Source organism: Zingiber officinale, chromosome 8A (genome assembly GCF_018446385.1).
Source record: "Zingiber officinale cultivar Zhangliang chromosome 8A, Zo_v1.1, whole genome shotgun sequence".
Taxonomy (NCBI): domain Eukaryota; kingdom Viridiplantae; phylum Streptophyta; class Magnoliopsida; order Zingiberales; family Zingiberaceae; genus Zingiber; species Zingiber officinale.
This window is the reverse complement of record NC_056000.1, coordinates 30,731,222-30,750,263: the sequence shown is the minus strand read 5'-3', so window position 1 is coordinate 30,750,263 and position 19,042 is coordinate 30,731,222. Positions and strand designations below refer to the sequence as shown.

Sequence of the window (19,042 nt, the reverse complement as noted above, 5' to 3'; positions counted from 1 at the left end):
CCCCTACACGTCAGTATCCTGTTGACCAAACACACTATTCGGTTGTCCAAACTGTTTGGCCAACTAAACCAACTTTCAGATCGACTAAACTTGAGTTCTTGCAAAATCGAGTTAGCCCTACAAAATAAAGTTAGTACAAACATCAATGCATGCTCTAAGTGTGACAGTTTATAAGCAACTATTTAATCTCGACTTTGAAATATGGATTAATTTTTTAGTTGGATTAATGACAAACCTAACTTTTATTGTGAAATGACTATCAAATATTGAAGTACTAAAATCTTTCTCTACACTAATATATCATAGGAAATGGCATGGATAGTCTCTCATAAGGAATATAAATAGTGAATTCTAATTTTCGGATTAAATTGCTATTGATTTAAGGGTTTGGTCTTAAGTTGCTAAATCTAAGAAAGTAAAGAGAAACAATTGTAATTGACAAAATTAGATTTTCACTAACTCACGAACATGAATGAAAAGATGCAACTAATGAAATTGAGACTTGCTAAACTACAATGTAAAACAATTCACGAAAGTATTGATCAAGGAACTAAAGATCAAACAATTGACAAAAGATTTAAAATAAGCTACTAAGAATTGAAATCAACTCATGAATTTAAAGAGAAAGTAAGCTAAACTAGCCTAATCTACTGTTGAATGAGAATCAAACAAGAATAGCAATATAACCAACTATCAAATGCGAGTAATTAAATTAGAATTGAATTTGAATTTAAATAAAAGTGTGTACGGGAATTTAACTAAGCATGTTCAACAACTCAATCTCATAGAAATGATCTACATATCATAACCAGAGAAAATCTGAATCAAGAAGGTGCTCACGAACCAAACTAGGGCATTCTCGAGCTGGTTTCAGATTATATCTATAGAGGCAAAACAAAGGACGTCGACGACAATCTGATGTGTAGAGAGAGTGTGCATCAAAGATGGATTAATGAAAAAGGAGAAGGTCACGGTCGTGAGGAACGTCGGAGATGAAGGAAAAACCTCTCACGGTAGATGATAGAGGAAGATGATTGATGCCCAGTGGATGGTGGTGTTTGTGGATGGAATGGGAGATGGATCACCATAGCAGGATGAAATGGATTGGGAAGGGAAACCTTTAATCCTCGATGGTGGGTGGAGCTCTGGTGGATGGCGAAGGTGAAGATGATCGGGATACCCCTCCTCTACTCTCGAGTGCATCCACTGTGCTTCATCCCTCAAAATCACGATGGGCCCTATAGCAATTAACGAACGACTTTTGGACTGTAGCTTCTCAATTGAAATGGAATGGATGGTGGAAATTAGTCAAGATCTGATTCAACAGTGGGATTTTATCTAAATCTGATTCAATTCTCAAGACCTTGATCACTGGTGATGATCTACTTCCTCTTGGCTTGGAGGAACTAGATCTTTGACGGATGACTCAGATATCTTTAGATCTTGATAAACAACCATAATTAATTAGATCTGAGTCCTTTGATTAATTTGCTTCAGATTTGATCCAACGGCTCAGATTTCTCGAGATTGAACTTCCCCTTGACATAAGCCTTTAGGTTCAATTTGATCCAACTTGAGTTCAATGCCTACAAGATAAAAGTGCATAATTGTAAGTAGAAATCCATAAAAAAGTAGGAAGAATTATAACAAAGCCCGTAATATGAATCCAACTCAATAAACATAATAAAAATCAACAATTAATCATATGAGAGGATTCAAACATGGATATAAGTGCATAAAATTATGTAACAAATAATAATTATCAATTAATGCCTAACTTTGTCCTAAGCTTAGGACATGTTCTCATTGCCTTCTTTTCAAAATAACCTCTCCTATCCAAAACTTACCTTTCTTTCCTTTTATCAAATATTTGGTCCAACTGATCTATTTGGACTATCTCTACTTTGTGTCTAATCTCTTGATCCATTAGGGCTTCTTTTGAATTGATGTCGGGCCCTACTGACCCATCAAGTATGTCTTGCTAAATGTGTAATTCCACTAATCCATCTAGACTTTTAATTGTTTGATGTCCACTCCACTTGATCTGCTAAAATTTCTAATTGCTTAGTATCCAGTCCACTTAACCTACTAAACTTTCATGTTAAGTAACTTGCACACTTAACAAACATATCAATTCTAAGAGCTTAACTTTAAAATCTCTGTCAACATCATGACACAGGTTCAATTATATTATACTTCCTACACCAAGATGTTATACCATTGGGTACTATCAAATGATCACACAATTATAAAAACAAAAGTCTCAATAAGCATGTTGATGTATATATTGAGAAAAAACCACTAGATGTGATTTGTTATAAAAATTCATGTGGTATGTTATGTAGTATCTATAGGGTTTCATGCAATTGAATATAATCTTTCATGCATGTGTTTTTTTAATTTTTTGGTTAGTGCAATCATGTCCTAAAATGATCATATGCGACAGAGTACAAATTAAGTCTTCTATCTGAGTTATGTGTGCACAGGGGAGTAGTTATATGGGGCCGAGGGGGTGCGACACCCCCTCCTAAAATTTTTTGGGGAAAAAATTAATATAGTGTTTTTTAAAAAAAAGATTTAGTTATAAATTCTAAAACTTTTTAGGATTTTTTCACAAAATGTTCAATTAAAACAAACCGAACCTTTTTTTTCCTCTCTCCATCGACCTTTTTTTCTCTTCCATTGACTGTACTTTTTTTTCCCTTTCCCCTTTTGTGTTTTCTTCTTCCTCCTAATCCCCTCTTCTTTTTTTCTCTCCTATGGCCATCTTTCTCTCATAATTCCCTTATTATTCTTTCCCTAACCCTAATTTTACTCTTAAATCCCCTGCCGCACATTGATATCGTTGTCGTCCACGTTGCTATCGCCGCACGCCGCTATCACCACACCACTGTCATTTGCTACCAGTGCTGCCGTCGTTGTTTCACCGACGCTCCAAAATAAACACTTTTTGATTGAGGTAAAGTTTTCTTGCTTTATCTCTTTCGATTACGAATTTAAGTGTTGGAAAAAATATATAGTGTTAATTTTTCATATATTTATATTTTTGTTTGTTAGTCAAATATGTCAAATATTTACTCATATTGAGATCTTCCATGCATTTGATATTTGATTTGTTATATGAAGTGATCAATTTTATTGATGATCGTTTAAAAATTTAATCAATTAAATCATATCATTTATTATAACTCATCATATAATTTACTACAAGAAAATCCACAATTAGCGACGTAATTTAATTTTTGTCGCTAATTAGCGACCAAAATAAATTATGATTACTAATTTAGAAACAAAAATTAAATTTCATTGCCAATTTCATATATATACTTATTTAACCTATTTAATTAGCTACGAAAACTTAATTCTGTCGTTATTTTAGCAACAAAATAAGTTTTCATCGCTATTTTAGCGACTAAATTAAGTTTTCGTGACTAATTAACTTTCTAATTAAGGTTTTCATTTTCGATTTTGCTTCCCAACACCCTAAAATCTTCCTCTAATTGACCTCTTCTTTGATCTCTGGCACACTCCTCTCCTCTTCTCTCTGATTTTTGGCACCGGCATGCATCCCATCAGTATAATCGATCTTCTCCCCTTCCCTCTCCTCTTTTAGCGGCGAGGTACGGTCTTGCTTTGGCTGCGGCCTCGCAATGAGGTCTTTCCTTGGTCGCACCTTACAGCAAGGTCTTACCTTGGTCGCCACCTTGCAGTGAGATGGCGAGGTCGGGCATGACCTCAACAGCATGCCATGGTCAGCTTGAATTCGCCCCCTCGGTTGCAAATCCTGGCTACACCATTGCATGTGCATGATGATTGGATGCGCATAAAGCTCATGGAAATGGACTTGTGTGTGCATCAATGGGTATGTTCGTGACCACAGTTTTTGATATAATTGAGCAAGACAATGTAGCTATTGACAAAAACAAAGTGTTTATCATTAACATTGATATGGATGAAGGGGTAGAGGTTAGACAGGTTGTCCTTGATCACGTCCTTAGTCTTGATTAGGAAGCAAAAATAAATAACAACGGAGTCATAGGTGCCCTTCTTGGGAAAAACTTGAAGTTAAATTGGAAGTGCATGGTTGTTAATGATAATGACACGATTAATGAGAAGGACATGATTGGAGGAGTATTATCACAAGGCAGCGAAGATATACACTGGGAGACTCCTCCTGGTGGCATATATGGTTGTCACATGAATGGAAGGTGCGGACAACATGTTCTCCATCGTTGAAGCCATTGTTCTAGAGGATGAGAGTATCATCGGAAGTGACAAAGCTAAAGGAGAACCAAGTGTGACAGAGAGAGCGGCGTAAAATTGTTGGAAATATAATTAAAATTTCACATTAAAATTATATGAGTTTGTAAGTTGAATTTTTTTTATTAGTTTAAGATTTTTGGATAAAGCTTAAAAAATAAATCCATGAATACTTAGGCGGTTAATGATCCCGCTACCATATGAAGTCCAAAACTCTTGGTCTTTCATAGATAGACCTAAGATAACAAGAGCATAGGGATTATGTAAGTGTAAGTTTTGCTATCAATTAGTGGGCATCCATCTAGTGGCTCTTGTGTTGGCTCATACACTTGATACATCCTATAAGTTATTCTTGATAGTTAAAAATAATTTAATTTTACTAAATTATTTTAATATATTTTTAAAATATAATATTTAATTGAATCATGTACCTAAAATTTTCAAATATTTGAATCATGCATTTAACTTTTTCATATCACCAAATCACGTATTGATTGATAAAGAATAATTTCTGCCCTTTGCCCTCTCTCTTTCTTGACCCTTTGCTTGTCTGAGGACCGCTTAAATAGGTAGTTAAGGTCGTCTTGAAATTAGAATTAGACAGCGACTCAATTATGCGACCACAATTTCACAATCAATTTTATTTGCGGCTTCCTCGTTATGATTTCATAGCCGAGTTGATCAAAATCGCCTTATAACTTTGGTTATGATTTGTGCCTAAGTGACTACAAAGAGTTGAAAGAGACAATTTGGATGCTTGACAAATTGGCCGCTTTTCATGGTCACTTTGTCACAAAATCACGGTCGAGTTGGCGGCGAAAATGCAATCGTCCATTGGATAAGTATATGACATAGGGCTATTTTTTAAAAAATTGATGTATGGTTTGCTAATTAAAAAAATAAGATGCTTGTTTTTCATATTTGGAAAACTTATGCGTTTGGTTTGCACCGTTTTCATTTTTATTTTTTGAAAAATACGTGTTTTTTAGAAAATAAAAAATGATTTTTTGTCATTCTCTGTTTTTCTAGAAAATGATAGTCAAATTTTTAGAAAACGCGCGCGTAAAACGCAAACCAAACACCGTTTTTCAGAAAACGCGTATTTTTCAGAAAATAAAAATAGAAAATACGCGTATCAAATGCCCCCTTAGCTACGCAGTTGAGTGAATCTTTAATAAATACTTATTTAATTTTTTTAAATATTAATTTATTTAAAAATATTTATGGTAAATTGCGACTCATCAGTCAACCATGGCAAGAGGCGGCATCATCTTGGGCCAGTCTTGGAGTGGGACTGTGGTAGTCGATCAGTTCCCCATGGCCCATTAATACCTGCCCGCAGAAATGTCATTATATTATTATTTTGTTTATCCATATAAATCCTTTTGCAAAGTAGCTGCTTTGGTTGATGTCCATCACATAGTTTACTTGTAGTCTTGTCGGTGTTCAGTGTCCACCAATCCTCGAATTTGGCCCAACGGCGCCACCACCACCAATTAAAGGCCGAAGCCACCGTCCGGGCGCGACGTTGTCGGACTCCCCTTCATCGCCTCGATTAAAGTCCTCTTTAGTGGCACACTTTTACTGTAGTTTCGCCGGGCTTCGTTCTCAATTTTATCTTTGTTTTTTTTTTCCTGGTATTGGTTAATCGAATCCTTTAAGCCTCGCCTCTCGATCCAACAGAAACGTGCGAGAAATTCCCGTAGCTCTCTTGTTTTTTATTTTTGGGGATTGGAATGGAGGATTGGAACGGAGGATCGGAGGCGTTTCTCGAACTGGATCTAGGGTTTTAGATGAGATTTTTGCACCATGGCCATGCGAGGCGTCGATTTCAAGTGGTGAGTTGAATTCCATTATCCGTCGAAGAACTGTGCAGCTGTTTTTGGGTGTGGGAATACTCCTTGCTTTAATTGCTTGCAGGTACGACGGATTCTTCTTGTCCATGTTGGCTACGAGCATGTATCCTTGGTCCTTGATCGGGTGATTTAGTCCTTGAATTTTTAGATTTTGTTTGTTCTATTGGTTGGTTGGACTAGGAGGGTTTTGATCTTTCTTGACGAGATTTTGTTAGAATTATTGTGTCGATCAACTGGAAGCGGTACCATCTATGCACGCATCCCTTGCACATATGGATTGTGGTGAGTAGTAAACAACATTGGCGTTTTTAACGTTGAGGGAACTACTGATTTTTTGATTTTTTTTTGAGTGAGCTCAAGATGACATCTGATTCAGGTTGACTATACCACTGTCTTCATATTTCGACTGCTAATGTTTGTGGACAACGGGCTTGCAGCTGGAATGGGTTTGTAAGTACCACAATTTTGTCATCCAACAACTTAGCTATTTCTTCTGTATAAATATAATGATCATTTTTCTTCAAGTGATGTAGTTTTCAGTAGTTTTAAAAGAATTATATCAATATTTAAAATTATTTTAGGTCAATTGACCTAAAAAGATCCCTAATTTTGTTTTTGCTAGAATTATGATTCTTTTGTCCATTGTGTAGATTAGGTTGCATCGGCATATAGTGATTTGGGAAAACCATTGTTTTGAGCATTTTAGAAAAAAAATGGTTTTCCCAAATTACTATATGCTGATGCAACCTAATCTACACAATGGACAAAAGAATCATAATTGTAGCAAAAAAAATTATGGTCGGTCCCAAGCCCCAGATAAAGTAGGAAGATTGCATTAGGTTGCTTAAAACTATGACAAATGTTAATGGATCCATTAAACTATTGTGTTAATGCTAGGTTATTCCCCGGAAGAAACGCGTTGCAGGGTTTGACTGTAACGTCTCAGCAAGGATCACTACATCTCCAGAACTCAGATGTAGTACTAAATATGTAAGAGTTCATGTTGCAGAGTCCGACTATAACGTATCGGCAAGGACCGCTATATCTCTATGAGATTTGAGTGTAGCGTTAAATAAGTAAGGGTTCTCACATCATAGATTGGATAAAAACAAATATGATAGGAAAAATAAATATGATAGGAAAATTAATAGTCTATGATTTAGAACATGGAACATAAAAACCCTCACTAGTAAATCAATGGAGTAGTAAATATGATAATTAGGAGAAGAATTAGTTTTTTTTGTGTACAAAAGACAAAATGGGTAAGCGAGTAGGCAAACATGATAGAGAACTCGAGTTTTAAGTTATGGTGCAAAGGAAATAGTAAAGCAAGAAATAGAGTGGGTATTGTTGTAGATAATTCGTTAAAAGATGAAGTTGTAGAAGTAGTTAGAAAAGGAGATCAAATTATAGCCCTTAAGATAATAGTTGCGAAATAAACTATGAATATAATTAGTGAATATGCACTACAAGTATGATTAGATGAAACTACAAAATCAAGGTTTTAGGACGACTTAGATGAAGTATTACAAAACATTCCGCTGAATGAAATAATTTTAATAGGAGGTGATCTAAATGAGCATATCATAGTGAAAAATGAGGAATATGAGAGGGTGTTCGGAATGAGAAATAAAGAAGGGAAAACTATATTAGATTTGGCGATATCATATGACCCTATACCAGCTAATACATTTTTTAAGAAAAGAACATTTAGTCACGTTCAAAAGTGGGAATAATAAATCGTAAATTGACTTTCTTATGGTTAGGAAGAAGGATAAAAAGATTTGTAAAGATTCGAAGGTCATCCTTTTGGAGAAAGATTAACTACCCAACATAGGTTAGTAGTGTTGGATATACGTCTCAAGCATAATATCAATAAAAAGAAAATATATACAGCTCATAGAATTAAGTGGTGGAAGTTAAAGGATGGAAAGCAAAATATATTTAAGGAGAAGATAAGAGTACAAGTATTAGGTAAAATATATGGTGACTTTAATACGACATAAGATAAGATGGTATCAAAGTTGAAAATAATAGCTAAGAATGTACTCGGTGAGTCAAAAAGACATGCACCACTAAATAAAGAATCTTGATGGTAGAATGAGAAAGTATAACAGAAAGTGAAGGAAAAACGAACAACTTATAAGGAATTATATATTTGTAAGAACAAGAAAATTTTTAAAAAATATACAATAGCCAAGAAAGAGCCTAAGAAAGTAGTGAATAAAGCAAATAAGAAAACTTTTGAACGATTATATCAAAATTTGGATACAAAAGAGGGGGAAAGAGACATTGATAGAATAGCTAAAGTGAGAGAAAGGAAAACAAGAGATCTTATCCAAATAAAATGTATTAAAGATGAATGTAATAGGGTAAAACGATGGAGAAATAAAAGAGCGATGGAAGAGGTATTTTCATCAACTTTTTAATGAAGGTTTAGGTGACTAACATAACCTAGGTAATTTAAGTAGGTCAAATGAGTATAGAAATTTAAATTTTTATCGTAAAATTCAAACTTCAGAAGTTGAACAAGTTTTAAATGAGATGCACAATGGAAAAGTCATTGGGCTAGATGATATTCCGATAGAGGTATGGAAGTGCATAGGGAAACAATGTATTAAATAACTTACAAAATTATTTAACATGATATTGAAAACGAAAAAAATGTCTGATCAATGGAGAGTAAGTACTCTAGTTCCCTTATTTAAGAATAAGGGAAACGTATAAAATTGTGCAAACTATAGGGGTATTAAACTAATGAGTCATACCATGAAATTTGGGAAAAAGTAATGAAAAAAGATTAAGGAGACCACGGTGATCGAAAATCAATTTAAGTTTATGCCTGGAAGGTTGACAATAGAAGCTATACATCTTTTTAGACAACTAATTGAAAAATATCAGGAGTAAAAACAAGATCTACATATGATATTCCTTGACTTAGAAAAAGCTTATGATAGAGTCCTAAGAGAAATTAGATGGAGAATTCTAGAAAAGAGAGGTGTTAGCATAACATATATTGAACTAATTAAGGATATGTACGAAGATATAACGACAAGAGTAAAGGCGCGGAGTAACTGAAGCATGTTCAATAAAGATAGGGTTACATCAAGGATCAATTCTAAGTCTCTATCTTTTTACACTAATTATGAACGAACTCACTACATACATTCAAGATATGGTACTGTGGTGCATGCTGTTTGCAGATGATATTGTTTTAGTAGATGAAAGACGTGAAGCAGTAAATGCTAAATTAGAATCTTGGCGGGAAACACTAGAAGGGAAAGGTTTTTGGCTTCGTAGAATAAAGATAGAATATATGAAATTTAAGTTTAGCAATATTAGACGTAATGAGACAATTATTAAGATAGGGGATAATGAGTTGTTCAAAATCGAGAGCTTTAAATATTTAAGATCATTTTTATAAAATGATGGAGGGATTGAGAGAGATGTTTTACATGGAATACAAGCATGATGGTTAAAATAGAGAAGAACGTCGGGTGTTTTATGTGATCGTAAAGTATCTCTAAAACTTTTTTAATTTTTACAAAATTGCAGTTAGATCTATTATGTTATATGAAGCTGAATGTTGTGCTATGACTTGAGCACATGAGCAGAAGATGAGAGTTGCAGAGATGAGGATGTTAAGGCGGATGTGTGGACATATGAGGATGAACAAAATAAGAAATGAGAGTATTAGAGAGAAAGTCAGAGGTGTATCTATGGAAGGAAAACTCCGAGAGACACGTTTAAGATGGTACAGACATATACTTAGACGACCAATAAATACTCTAGTTAGGCGATGTGAAATTATAACAAACACACAAATGAAACGAGGAAGAGGAAGACCAAAAAAGAATTAGTTAGTAATAATAAAATAAGATAAAATTTATTTAAGTATAGATGGTGATGTAGTAGAAGATAGAGCTTGGCGTAAAATGATCCATATAACCGACTCCACCTAGTAGGATAAGGCTTGATCGTTGTTGTTGTAGTAGTATTGTTTTGAGCATTTTAGCATATTGTCATACAAGATATTCTCCTATATCCTAACATCAGGAGAAATTACTATAAGATTGTTTGCTGCATTTCAAAAGCCTATCTTTCCCAACTGAAGTCTAGCTTTAGTGTCCTCGATATGAATTTTACCCTTTGTTTAGTCTTACAATAAATTTAGATCCAAGAAGAATGTCATATATTTGTTAAGTAGCAGAGATGTGGACGAACTATAGTGGCTACTCTTTTTGAGAAGAACATCATACAGTAGATTTCTCCTAGTGATGCATTAGATGGACAAAAGAATGCAACTCAATGGCTGTTCTTTTTGGAGTCCCATAAGATACTGAACCATACTTGACCATAACATAGCTCTAGGCACAGAATACTAATGTTTACATTTTTGGCCATATCATAGCTCCTGGCATAGATTGCAAAGTATTGTTAACTAGGTCAACTTACCTAACCAATGAATAGTTCTTGTTGAGAACCATCATCTTCATATAAAATTCAATTAGCTAATCACCTGGCTGCCTCTCATTGGTTATACTCTTCCATAAATACTTGCCTCCATCTCAAAACTATGCTCTAGTACATCTTCTACTAGATGTTGAGTCTTCCATGACTATCGGGTCTTTGATGCTCTTCTCTTTAACAATCTCACTCCCAATTGATTGAAGCACATCTTCATCACTGTGCTATCATTTATTTTCGCATTTATATCAATCAAATGTCAAAGAGAGGAGCTGGGATCATTATGTTCTGAGGCTCAGTCTTCTGTAACTCTGAATTCATATCCTCCTAGCATAATTTCATGTACCGGTTCTAATTATCACATATGTCAATGGCTAGTTGAGGCCTAGTTTTATTCTTATTCTTACACAATTTCCTGTTTAGGTCATCAATCAATGCTTGTAAATCACGATTCACAAAAAACAAGAGGATGGTTGACCATCATTCGTAGGACTTGCATTTCAGCTGTGTACCTGCATTTACCTCCCTCCATATTCGTGGGACCGGCTCTAGGAGGGCAGCTGATGTGGCGGTTCCACATTATTGATGGCTGAAGTCTGAATGGAGTTTACATTAGGAAGCTGAGAAGAGATACTTATGTTGACTTTCCAGTGTGTTCGTAAACAAAAAATCTCAGCTGGAAGTTGTTCGTCACCTTCTATTTATTTGACACTGACATTCACTTTGAGTTTCACTCAGTTGACTGTGAATTCAAAAGCGTCACTATATTGCTTTTTGAAACCTCTTTGGTGGTTGAAGTAGATGCCAATCCAAATGTATGTTGGTTTTCAATTCTCTACAACTATGACAATACTTCATCTGTAATGGTTTCATCCCTATGAAGTAGGATGTAGAAATTAAAACATAGATTGTTAAATTATTTACGAACTTTATCAGATCAAGGTTTGTTTTTTTGAGCCCCAATAAAATTTATAGATGACTGCAATCTCAAAAAATAAATCATATCTGTGATCCATCATAGAGAAAATGACACTATTTAACTCTAGTTGATCTTATAGTTATGTTTAAAAGGATGACTTAAGCCTACTCCTTATGAATGTTGTTAGGCAACTCACAAACAGGGTAGTTGCTGTTGGTTGCTACTCGGAAAACCTATAGGTTCCACTGTACAAAAATTTTGTACAAAGGTCTGAACCTTTTCCTAGCTACCATGTGTTCTTTTAAATTAAATTTTGGATCGCCTGCGGAACTTAACACGTTTGATCCAAAACTTAATCTATTTGTTCTTTTAGGTTTTGACTTGGATCTCCTGCGGAACTTAACACGTTCGACCCAAGTCTCCTTAAGTTATTAATTTCATTAAATATTAATTTCCATAAAAGGTTCCCAGTACTGACGTGGCGAGGCACATGACCTTCTTGGATATGGGAGCAACCACCACCGACTAGACAAAACCTTTAATAGAAAGCTAATATTTAATTTCCTAAAATAACTTTAGGTTAACCAAAGAGAACAATCAAATCACAAGGAAAAGAAAAAACAAAAGAACACAACTTCGAAAAAAAACAGAAATTCTAGAACGTAAGCCTCTTGTATTTGGTATTATTTCCATAAATAACTAGTATGATGCGGAAAGGAAAAATTACTAGTTATACCTTCTAGAAAGACCTCTTGATCTTCTACCGTATTCCTCTTCTAACCTCGGACGTTGTGTGGGCAACGATATTCCGAGATGAGAAACTTCCAACCACCTTCTTCTCCTCCAAGCAAGGTTCGGCCACAAAGGAAGAACTTCACCAAAGAAGAAAATCAAAATACTATCCAAGCGCCTAGAGATGCTAGCTTTCTCTCCTTCTTCTTCTTCTTCTCTAGTAGTATCCGGCCACCACGAGAGCTCCAAGGGAAGAGAGAGGTTCGGCCACCACAAGAGGAAGAGAGGGAGAGGATAATGATGGCCGGCCACACCAAGGAACAAAAGAGGGAGTGAAATAATAGAGGTTGTGTCTCATGAGGCACCCTCTTTTATATTCCTTGGCCTAGGCAAATTAGGAAATTTAATTACAATAAAATTTCCTTAATTTTTCTTGACATGAATTAATTGAGAAAAATAAAACAAAATTTCCCAATTAACTTGAGATGGTCGGCCACATCATTGAAAACAAAGAGGACAAGTTTTAATCAACAATTAAAACTTCCTAATTTGTTCCGGAAATTTTAAAAATAAAATTTCTCTTTAAAATCTCTTCATGGTTGATAAAAGGAAATTTCTATAATTTTAATTTTATCAACATGTGAATAATTTTAAAGAAAAATAAAACATCTCTCCAATCTACAAATAAGGAAAGAGATCTAATCTCTTTCTTTAATCTTTAATAGATCTTTTACAAGAGATATATTTTAATTTTAATTCTCTTTAAAATATATCTTCCACATAATAATAAAAATTAAAATTAAATTTCTTTTTAATTTTATTTGGGGTTCAAGCTAGGGCCGGCCACCCAATATACCTAGGCCGGCCCTAGCTTGGTTCCCAAGCTAGCTTGGCCGGCTCCTTATCGGTGGGTATAGAAGGTGGGTATAAGTGGGTATAGAACTCTATAAATAAGAGGCTACGATAGGGACCGAGAGGAGGAATTGGTTTTGGTCTCCCGATAAAATTAAGCATCCGTGTTCGCCCGAACACACAACTTAATTTTATCAATGATAATTCATTCCACTAGAGAACTATCATTGAACTACCGCACCAATCCCAAATTACATTTTGGGCTCCTTCTTATTATGAGTGTGTTAGTCTCCTGTGTTTAAGATATCGAATGTCCACTAATTAAGTGAGTTCTTGACAACTCATTTAATTAATATCTAAGTCCAAGAGTAGTACCACTCAACCTTATTGTCATTGGACTAAGTCCACTGCAGGGTTTAACATGACAATCTTTATGAGCTCCTCTTGAGGACATTATCAACCTAGTATCTCTAGGACACGGTTTCCTTCTATAATCAACAACACACACTATAAGTAATACCATTTCCCAACTTATCGGGTTTATTGATTCAACGAACTAAATCTCACCCATTGATAAATTAAAGAAATAAATATCAAATATATGTGCTTGTTATTATATTAGGATTAAGAGCACACACTTCCATAATAACTGAGGTCTTTGTTCCTTTATAAAGTCAGTATAAAAGAAACGACCTCAAATGGTCCTACTCAATACACTCTGAGTGTACTAGTGTAATTATATAGTCAAGATAAACTAATATCTAATTACACTACGACCTTCTAATGGTTTGTTCCTTTTCCATTTTGGTCGTGAGCTACTGTTTATAATTTATAAGGTACTGATAACATCATCTTCTGTATGTGACACCACATACTATGTTATCTACAATATAAATTAAATGAACAACTACAAACAAATGTAGACAATTAGACCAAATGTGATTCTTTATTCATAATAAATGTTTACAAAGCTTAGGTTTTCAGTATACATTCCAACAGTTGCTGGTGGTATCTTAGGTTTTTGTAGCAGAGCAATGGTAGTGAAGGAGACATTGCCAAGATTTGTATCCAAACAAAACAAGCAGCTTAAAACTGTCATTGCAATAGAGCCTTGGAGAGCTAGAGGTTGAGGTTTTTGTTGGAAATGCCAGGATGATGAGATTGTATGAAGCATTCAGTGATTGCAGACTGACAAAGCTTGTAGTAGACAGGGTTAGTGATGATGGTGTTCTCTATGAGGTTTGTTTTCCTAAACAAAATACATCATGGAACCAGTTAATAGGTCCACTAGAAAAAAGGTGCTGAAATGAGGGGCATTTCTGGTTGAGAAAAGGGAACCTTTTTGGGCAGTTTATGGAAAAGGGTCTTGCCAGGTTTAAAAAATAAACAGTCCGGTGCACGAAGCTCCCGCCATGCGGGGTCCCGGGGAAAGATCCATTGTACGCAGCCTTACCCTGCTTTTTGCAAGAGGCTGTTTCCAGGATTCGAACCCGTGACCTTTTGGTCACATGACAACAACTTTACCATTGCGCCAAGGCTTCCCTTCCGGGTCTTGCCGGGTTGAAATTGAAAATAGGTGTCTTTTGGGGTAATTTTCCATTGTTAAAAAAACGATTATATTACTGGCCTCAGAATGGCCACATTGTCAAAAGTCAACAAATGCTTGCAGCACCAGTGACTTTATGGTTAATTGTTGATTTGGTGATTCTTAATACCCCGCTTGTCATTTTTTTTTGTTGTAATAGTGTTAGTTATGAATTGGCATTCTTTATGCTTGGTGAATGCTCAATGCTTTATATTGAATGATATATTTTAGAGATCTTGGATCAGAACAAAGATATGCTCGCTTTTGTGGAAGGCTAGTGGTTCTTTCCATTCTCATTTTGCTCCTTTATCCTTTTCTTTGGGTTTGGACTGTGGTTGGCACATTATGGTTCACCAGTGCAAGAAGCTGTGTAAGTTCTCCCTCAACTTTTCAACCATGCCACTATAACACCAGCTACTGATTTCTACTCTCCATTTTGGTTCTTGATGCTTGCAGCTGCCAGAAGAAGGCCAGAAATGGGGTTTTCTCATATGGCTACTTTTCAGTTATTGTGGATTAGTTTGCATAGCTTGTATTTCTGCTGGAAAGGTTTGTTATGTATATGCATGTCTGTAGATAACCTCATTTTCTAGTTCCAGTTAATGGTTTATGATGATTTAATTCATATTTAGTGAACTTACCTGCTTGACTTATGTTGCTTGAATGGTATGTGCATGTGCTGTCATTCTTTGCTGAGTTAGAACTGCTAGATTTTTCACTTAGAAAAGTATATTTAATTTCCTTTGGGAACTGTTTACTGAAGCCAAATTATAAATAGAGTATTCTTGAAGCAAATAAATTCAAACGTTTCAACCTTTTGATGCAGATAATTTCTAATTTCTATGTACGACAAGATGAGCTTGGACAGGATTCTTGCTTATCATTATTGATAACCTAAAGGCATTTTCCAAGAGTATCAGATTCTAAATAATCAGTCTTTTGTTTTCTAAATATTTTCAGATTTTCATGCATTTTTTTTTCCATTAAGCATGATATGGTCTCCATTAAGGACAGATGTTGATTTCACTTGCAGTCTCTAAGTATTTTTGTCTTTGATATGAGAGAATTTATTGCTGCTTGGTGTTTCAAAGTCAGCGTCTCTAATGAATGATTGTGGAGTAGAACACATCGTGTCATTTATGTAGTGTTTCAATTTATTGGATAAAAGTGTTAGGTGTTTTTAAAATAATTCATTTTTCCCTCCAATATATTGTAAATCTAAGTTTTTTTGCAGTGGCTGACACGTAGGCAAGCCCACTTACAGCGCGCTCAACATGGAATTCCAATCTCAGAATATGGGGTGAGATCCTTTTGAATGATATTCCAAAGCACCTTAAATATCCTTCTAGGAAACCTTACTTGTTTTCTTTTCCAAAGATAGTAGAGCTACTAATTATTTGTGCTATTTTTTGTTGATAAATTGTTTTGGTTGTTAACTCCACTTACCGGACTCTCATATTGTGTGCAATACCGCCCCCGGGCATAATTGAGTTGGTACCCAGGTGGTAGACTTGTATCAATGGGCAAGGGTTCGAGTCGTGGTTACGGCTATGACAAATAACCCTCCCACTTAGGGGATCGCTCAGTACCCTGTCTTCATCTCACCGTGAGACTGGCGATGAGGGGCTCTTGGTGTGAACATTATCACGTTCTACGTCAATATTGTGTGCAATATCTTTCCGTTCCAGTTTTTCTTACAATGCTCTCTTGTTTTGACCGAGAATGAATAGTGAAGTATAAGCATATTTCATATTTTTCCAAAATCGTTGCTTACCTTGATTATTATTTTTAATTAAATGTACTAAAATTAAACTTGAAACTGGCTGTACAATGTAAAAAATGATTATGTTCATAATGACAATAATCTGAATTAAGAAAGCTCCTGCCATCGTGTTAATAACTAACAGTTGAGATTAGTTGATTTACTTGATTATCTGTCTAGTAATGAGTTGCGATATCATTTTTACTATAACATTGAGCCATCAAAATGTATGTTTTTGTTGATACTAGGCTTTATAGTTATCTTTTATGAATCGGAGTAAACTAGTGCTTTTTTTCTTGTTTATATGATGTACACTTGTATCATGAGTAACATGTTGATTCTTCAGGTTCTGGTTGACATGATAAGAGTACCTGAATGGGCATTTGAAGCTGCCGGTCAGGAACTCAGTGGAATGGGTCAAGATACTGCATACCATCCAGGACTGTATCTAACGGCAGCCCAGGTACTTTCATCTGACATTTTAGGAAAATCGTTTGTTCTCAAATTCCGTTAAACCTTTGTTATTTCTTGCTCATATTCTTGATTAAAGAGTTCAAGTAGGTGGACTCCTTCAATCACTTACTATGTTGTTGCGTTTCTTTTTTCTTTTTTATAACTACTTTTGTAATGTTTACAAATGTTTTGTTGAGCTCAATCGTTGGATATTTATCAACTTTTGTTTTCTATTTTTACATCGATTTCCATACTGCTTTGTATTGTAGAGGGAAGCCGTGGAGGCTCTTATTCAAGAACTTCCCATATGTTGTTGCCTTTCTTTTTTCTTTTTTATAACTACTTTTGTAATGTTTACAAATGTTTTGTTGAGCTCAATCGTTGGATATTTATCAACTTTTGTTTTCTTTTTTTACATCGATTTCCATACTGCTTTGTATTGTAGAGGGAAGCCGTGGAGGCTCTTATTCAAGAACTTCCCAAGTTTCGATTGAAGGGCGTTCCGACCGACTGCAGTGAATGCCCCATCTGCCTTGAAGAATTCTGTGTTGGAAATGAGGTAATGAAGCTGTCAGCTATCTTCTGTGCTCAAGATGACGCATCCTGATGCTTGACATGAATCATTACTGGAAATTTTACTTCAGTTCATTTGTACACGTCCAAGGAGACACATTTATTCCCATTTCTTAAGCATCCTTATAAAAACTCAGTCAAAATGCATGCGTTGTTAATCTATCATTTGGATTCTGAAGTGGCCCCTCAATTTATGCAGGTCCGAGGACTCCCATGCGCTCACAACTTCCACGTGGAGTGCATCGACCAATGGCTCCGGCTGAACGTGAAATGCCCAAGATGCCGCTGCTCCGTGTTTCCCAATCTGGACTTGAGTGCCCTCTCCAACCTCCAAGCAGATTCGGAACGCCCTTCGCCCGGCGTGGTTGCCACTGCCTCAAGGTATGTACGGAACCAACAGCCTACCGGCCAGAGCTATCTCCTGCGGCTGCAGGAACTGCTGCTCCGCTCTGTGCGCGGCGAGAATGCAGGTGCAGCTGACAACTTTGCTGACATTGAGAGTGGAGGAGTACAGGTAGTCGTCTCTCAGGTGCCACCTAATATAATTGTCCCTGTTGTGTCCTATACTGTTGTCGACCGAGCTCTTGACCGTGAATAACATGTTTATTATTTGGATATAAGCCATAGATGCCAATTACGCCCGTTGCTCCTAAATGGAAGGCATGGTTTATGCTTGGGCATCATTATGTTTACACTTTTTTGACCTCGTACTTTATTTTTTGGGGAGATTTGACATGCTAGTTGAATTTGCTTGTTTAAAGCCGATCAATCACAGAAGCAAAAAAAAAAAAAACGATTATCCTGTGTGCCAGTATGATACGTTGAATTTGCCCCTTTTATTAATTAGTTTGAAGAGTTTATGAGATTAATTACGGAAAAGTGTTTAGATTATCTTGATTACGGAAAAGAAAAAAACGATTATCTTGATTACGGAAAAGAAAAGGAATTATGAGATTAATTTATAGCTGATCGTTATGTGTTTAGATAGTGAAAGAATTTTTTGTTTTTGTTTTTTGTTAGAATCAAATATCATCTAAATAGTGGTAAAAAAACTAATTCGTTCATCTTAATATCTCTATCAATCCGTTTTAGCCAACACGAAAAAGATAAATTACGAGTAATTACTAATTTTGAGCAGCTCATATTGAAGAAAGAATACATATGATTTTTTTAGGTGTTCAAATAACTTTTTGTTTTATAATTTTCTTTAGAATTTAAACACTAATATTTTAAATAAATAAGAGTGAGGTTTATGTAAAAAATAATATTTTTAAATTTAAATAAATTATTTTGCATTATTAGTTAATTATTATTATAATGTTTTTTGAAAAAAATTAGGATATAAACTTAATTATTTAGAATAAATAAAATTAGTATTAGATTTATTGTGAGAGAGATTTCTATAAAAAATCATTTTTGAAAATGGATACTGATCCTGTCCGAACGTTGAATCGATGGACGCTGGGCACGTGGCGCTCTTCCAACTGATGATGTGGATCTTTGACCCGCCGTACGGATCTCCGGCGAACCTGCAAAGAAGTCGGGCCGGGAGGGAGTTCCCGGCGACGACCCTCTGAACGTGT

General features: G+C 35.3%; 1 protein-coding gene across 5 annotated transcripts; it reads left to right on the top strand.

Moving 5' to 3' along the window:
- Positions 1-5,661: 5,661 nt before the first annotated feature.
- LOC122008286 (E3 ubiquitin-protein ligase SIS3-like) lies at positions 5,662-18,228 on the top strand. Of its 5 annotated transcripts, XM_042563977.1 has the most exons (11): positions 5,662-5,846; positions 5,944-6,098; positions 6,181-6,219; positions 6,332-6,398; positions 6,493-6,566; positions 14,903-15,041; positions 15,128-15,220; positions 15,906-15,971; positions 16,780-16,896; positions 17,332-17,445; positions 17,659-18,228. In XM_042563977.1, exons 2-11 carry the CDS (start codon positions 6,070-6,072, stop codon positions 18,055-18,057), a joined length of 1,137 nt encoding a protein of 378 aa, XP_042419911.1. In that variant the 5' UTR covers positions 5,662-5,846; positions 5,944-6,069; the 3' UTR covers positions 18,058-18,228. The 5 variants fall into 5 exon arrangements, with proteins under 5 accessions (XP_042419911.1, XP_042419912.1, XP_042419910.1 ...); XM_042563978.1 differs by having other exon boundaries at positions 5,662-6,098; positions 15,029-15,041; XM_042563976.1 differs by having other exon boundaries at positions 5,662-6,098.
- The last annotated feature ends 814 nt before the right edge of the window (positions 18,229-19,042 follow it).

Bases quoted from the DNA above. Each gene is read 5' to 3' on its own strand.
- LOC122008286 (XM_042563977.1), top strand. From the start codon at position 6,070: ATGGCCATGCGAGGCGTCGATTTCAAGTG. The intron at 6,220-6,331 runs GTATCCTTGGTC...AGATTTTGTTAG, and splicing joins TCCATGTTGGCTACGAGCAT to AATTATTGTGTCGATCAACT. The intron at 6,399-6,492 runs GTGAGTAGTAAA...CATCTGATTCAG, and splicing joins CCTTGCACATATGGATTGTG to GTTGACTATACCACTGTCTT.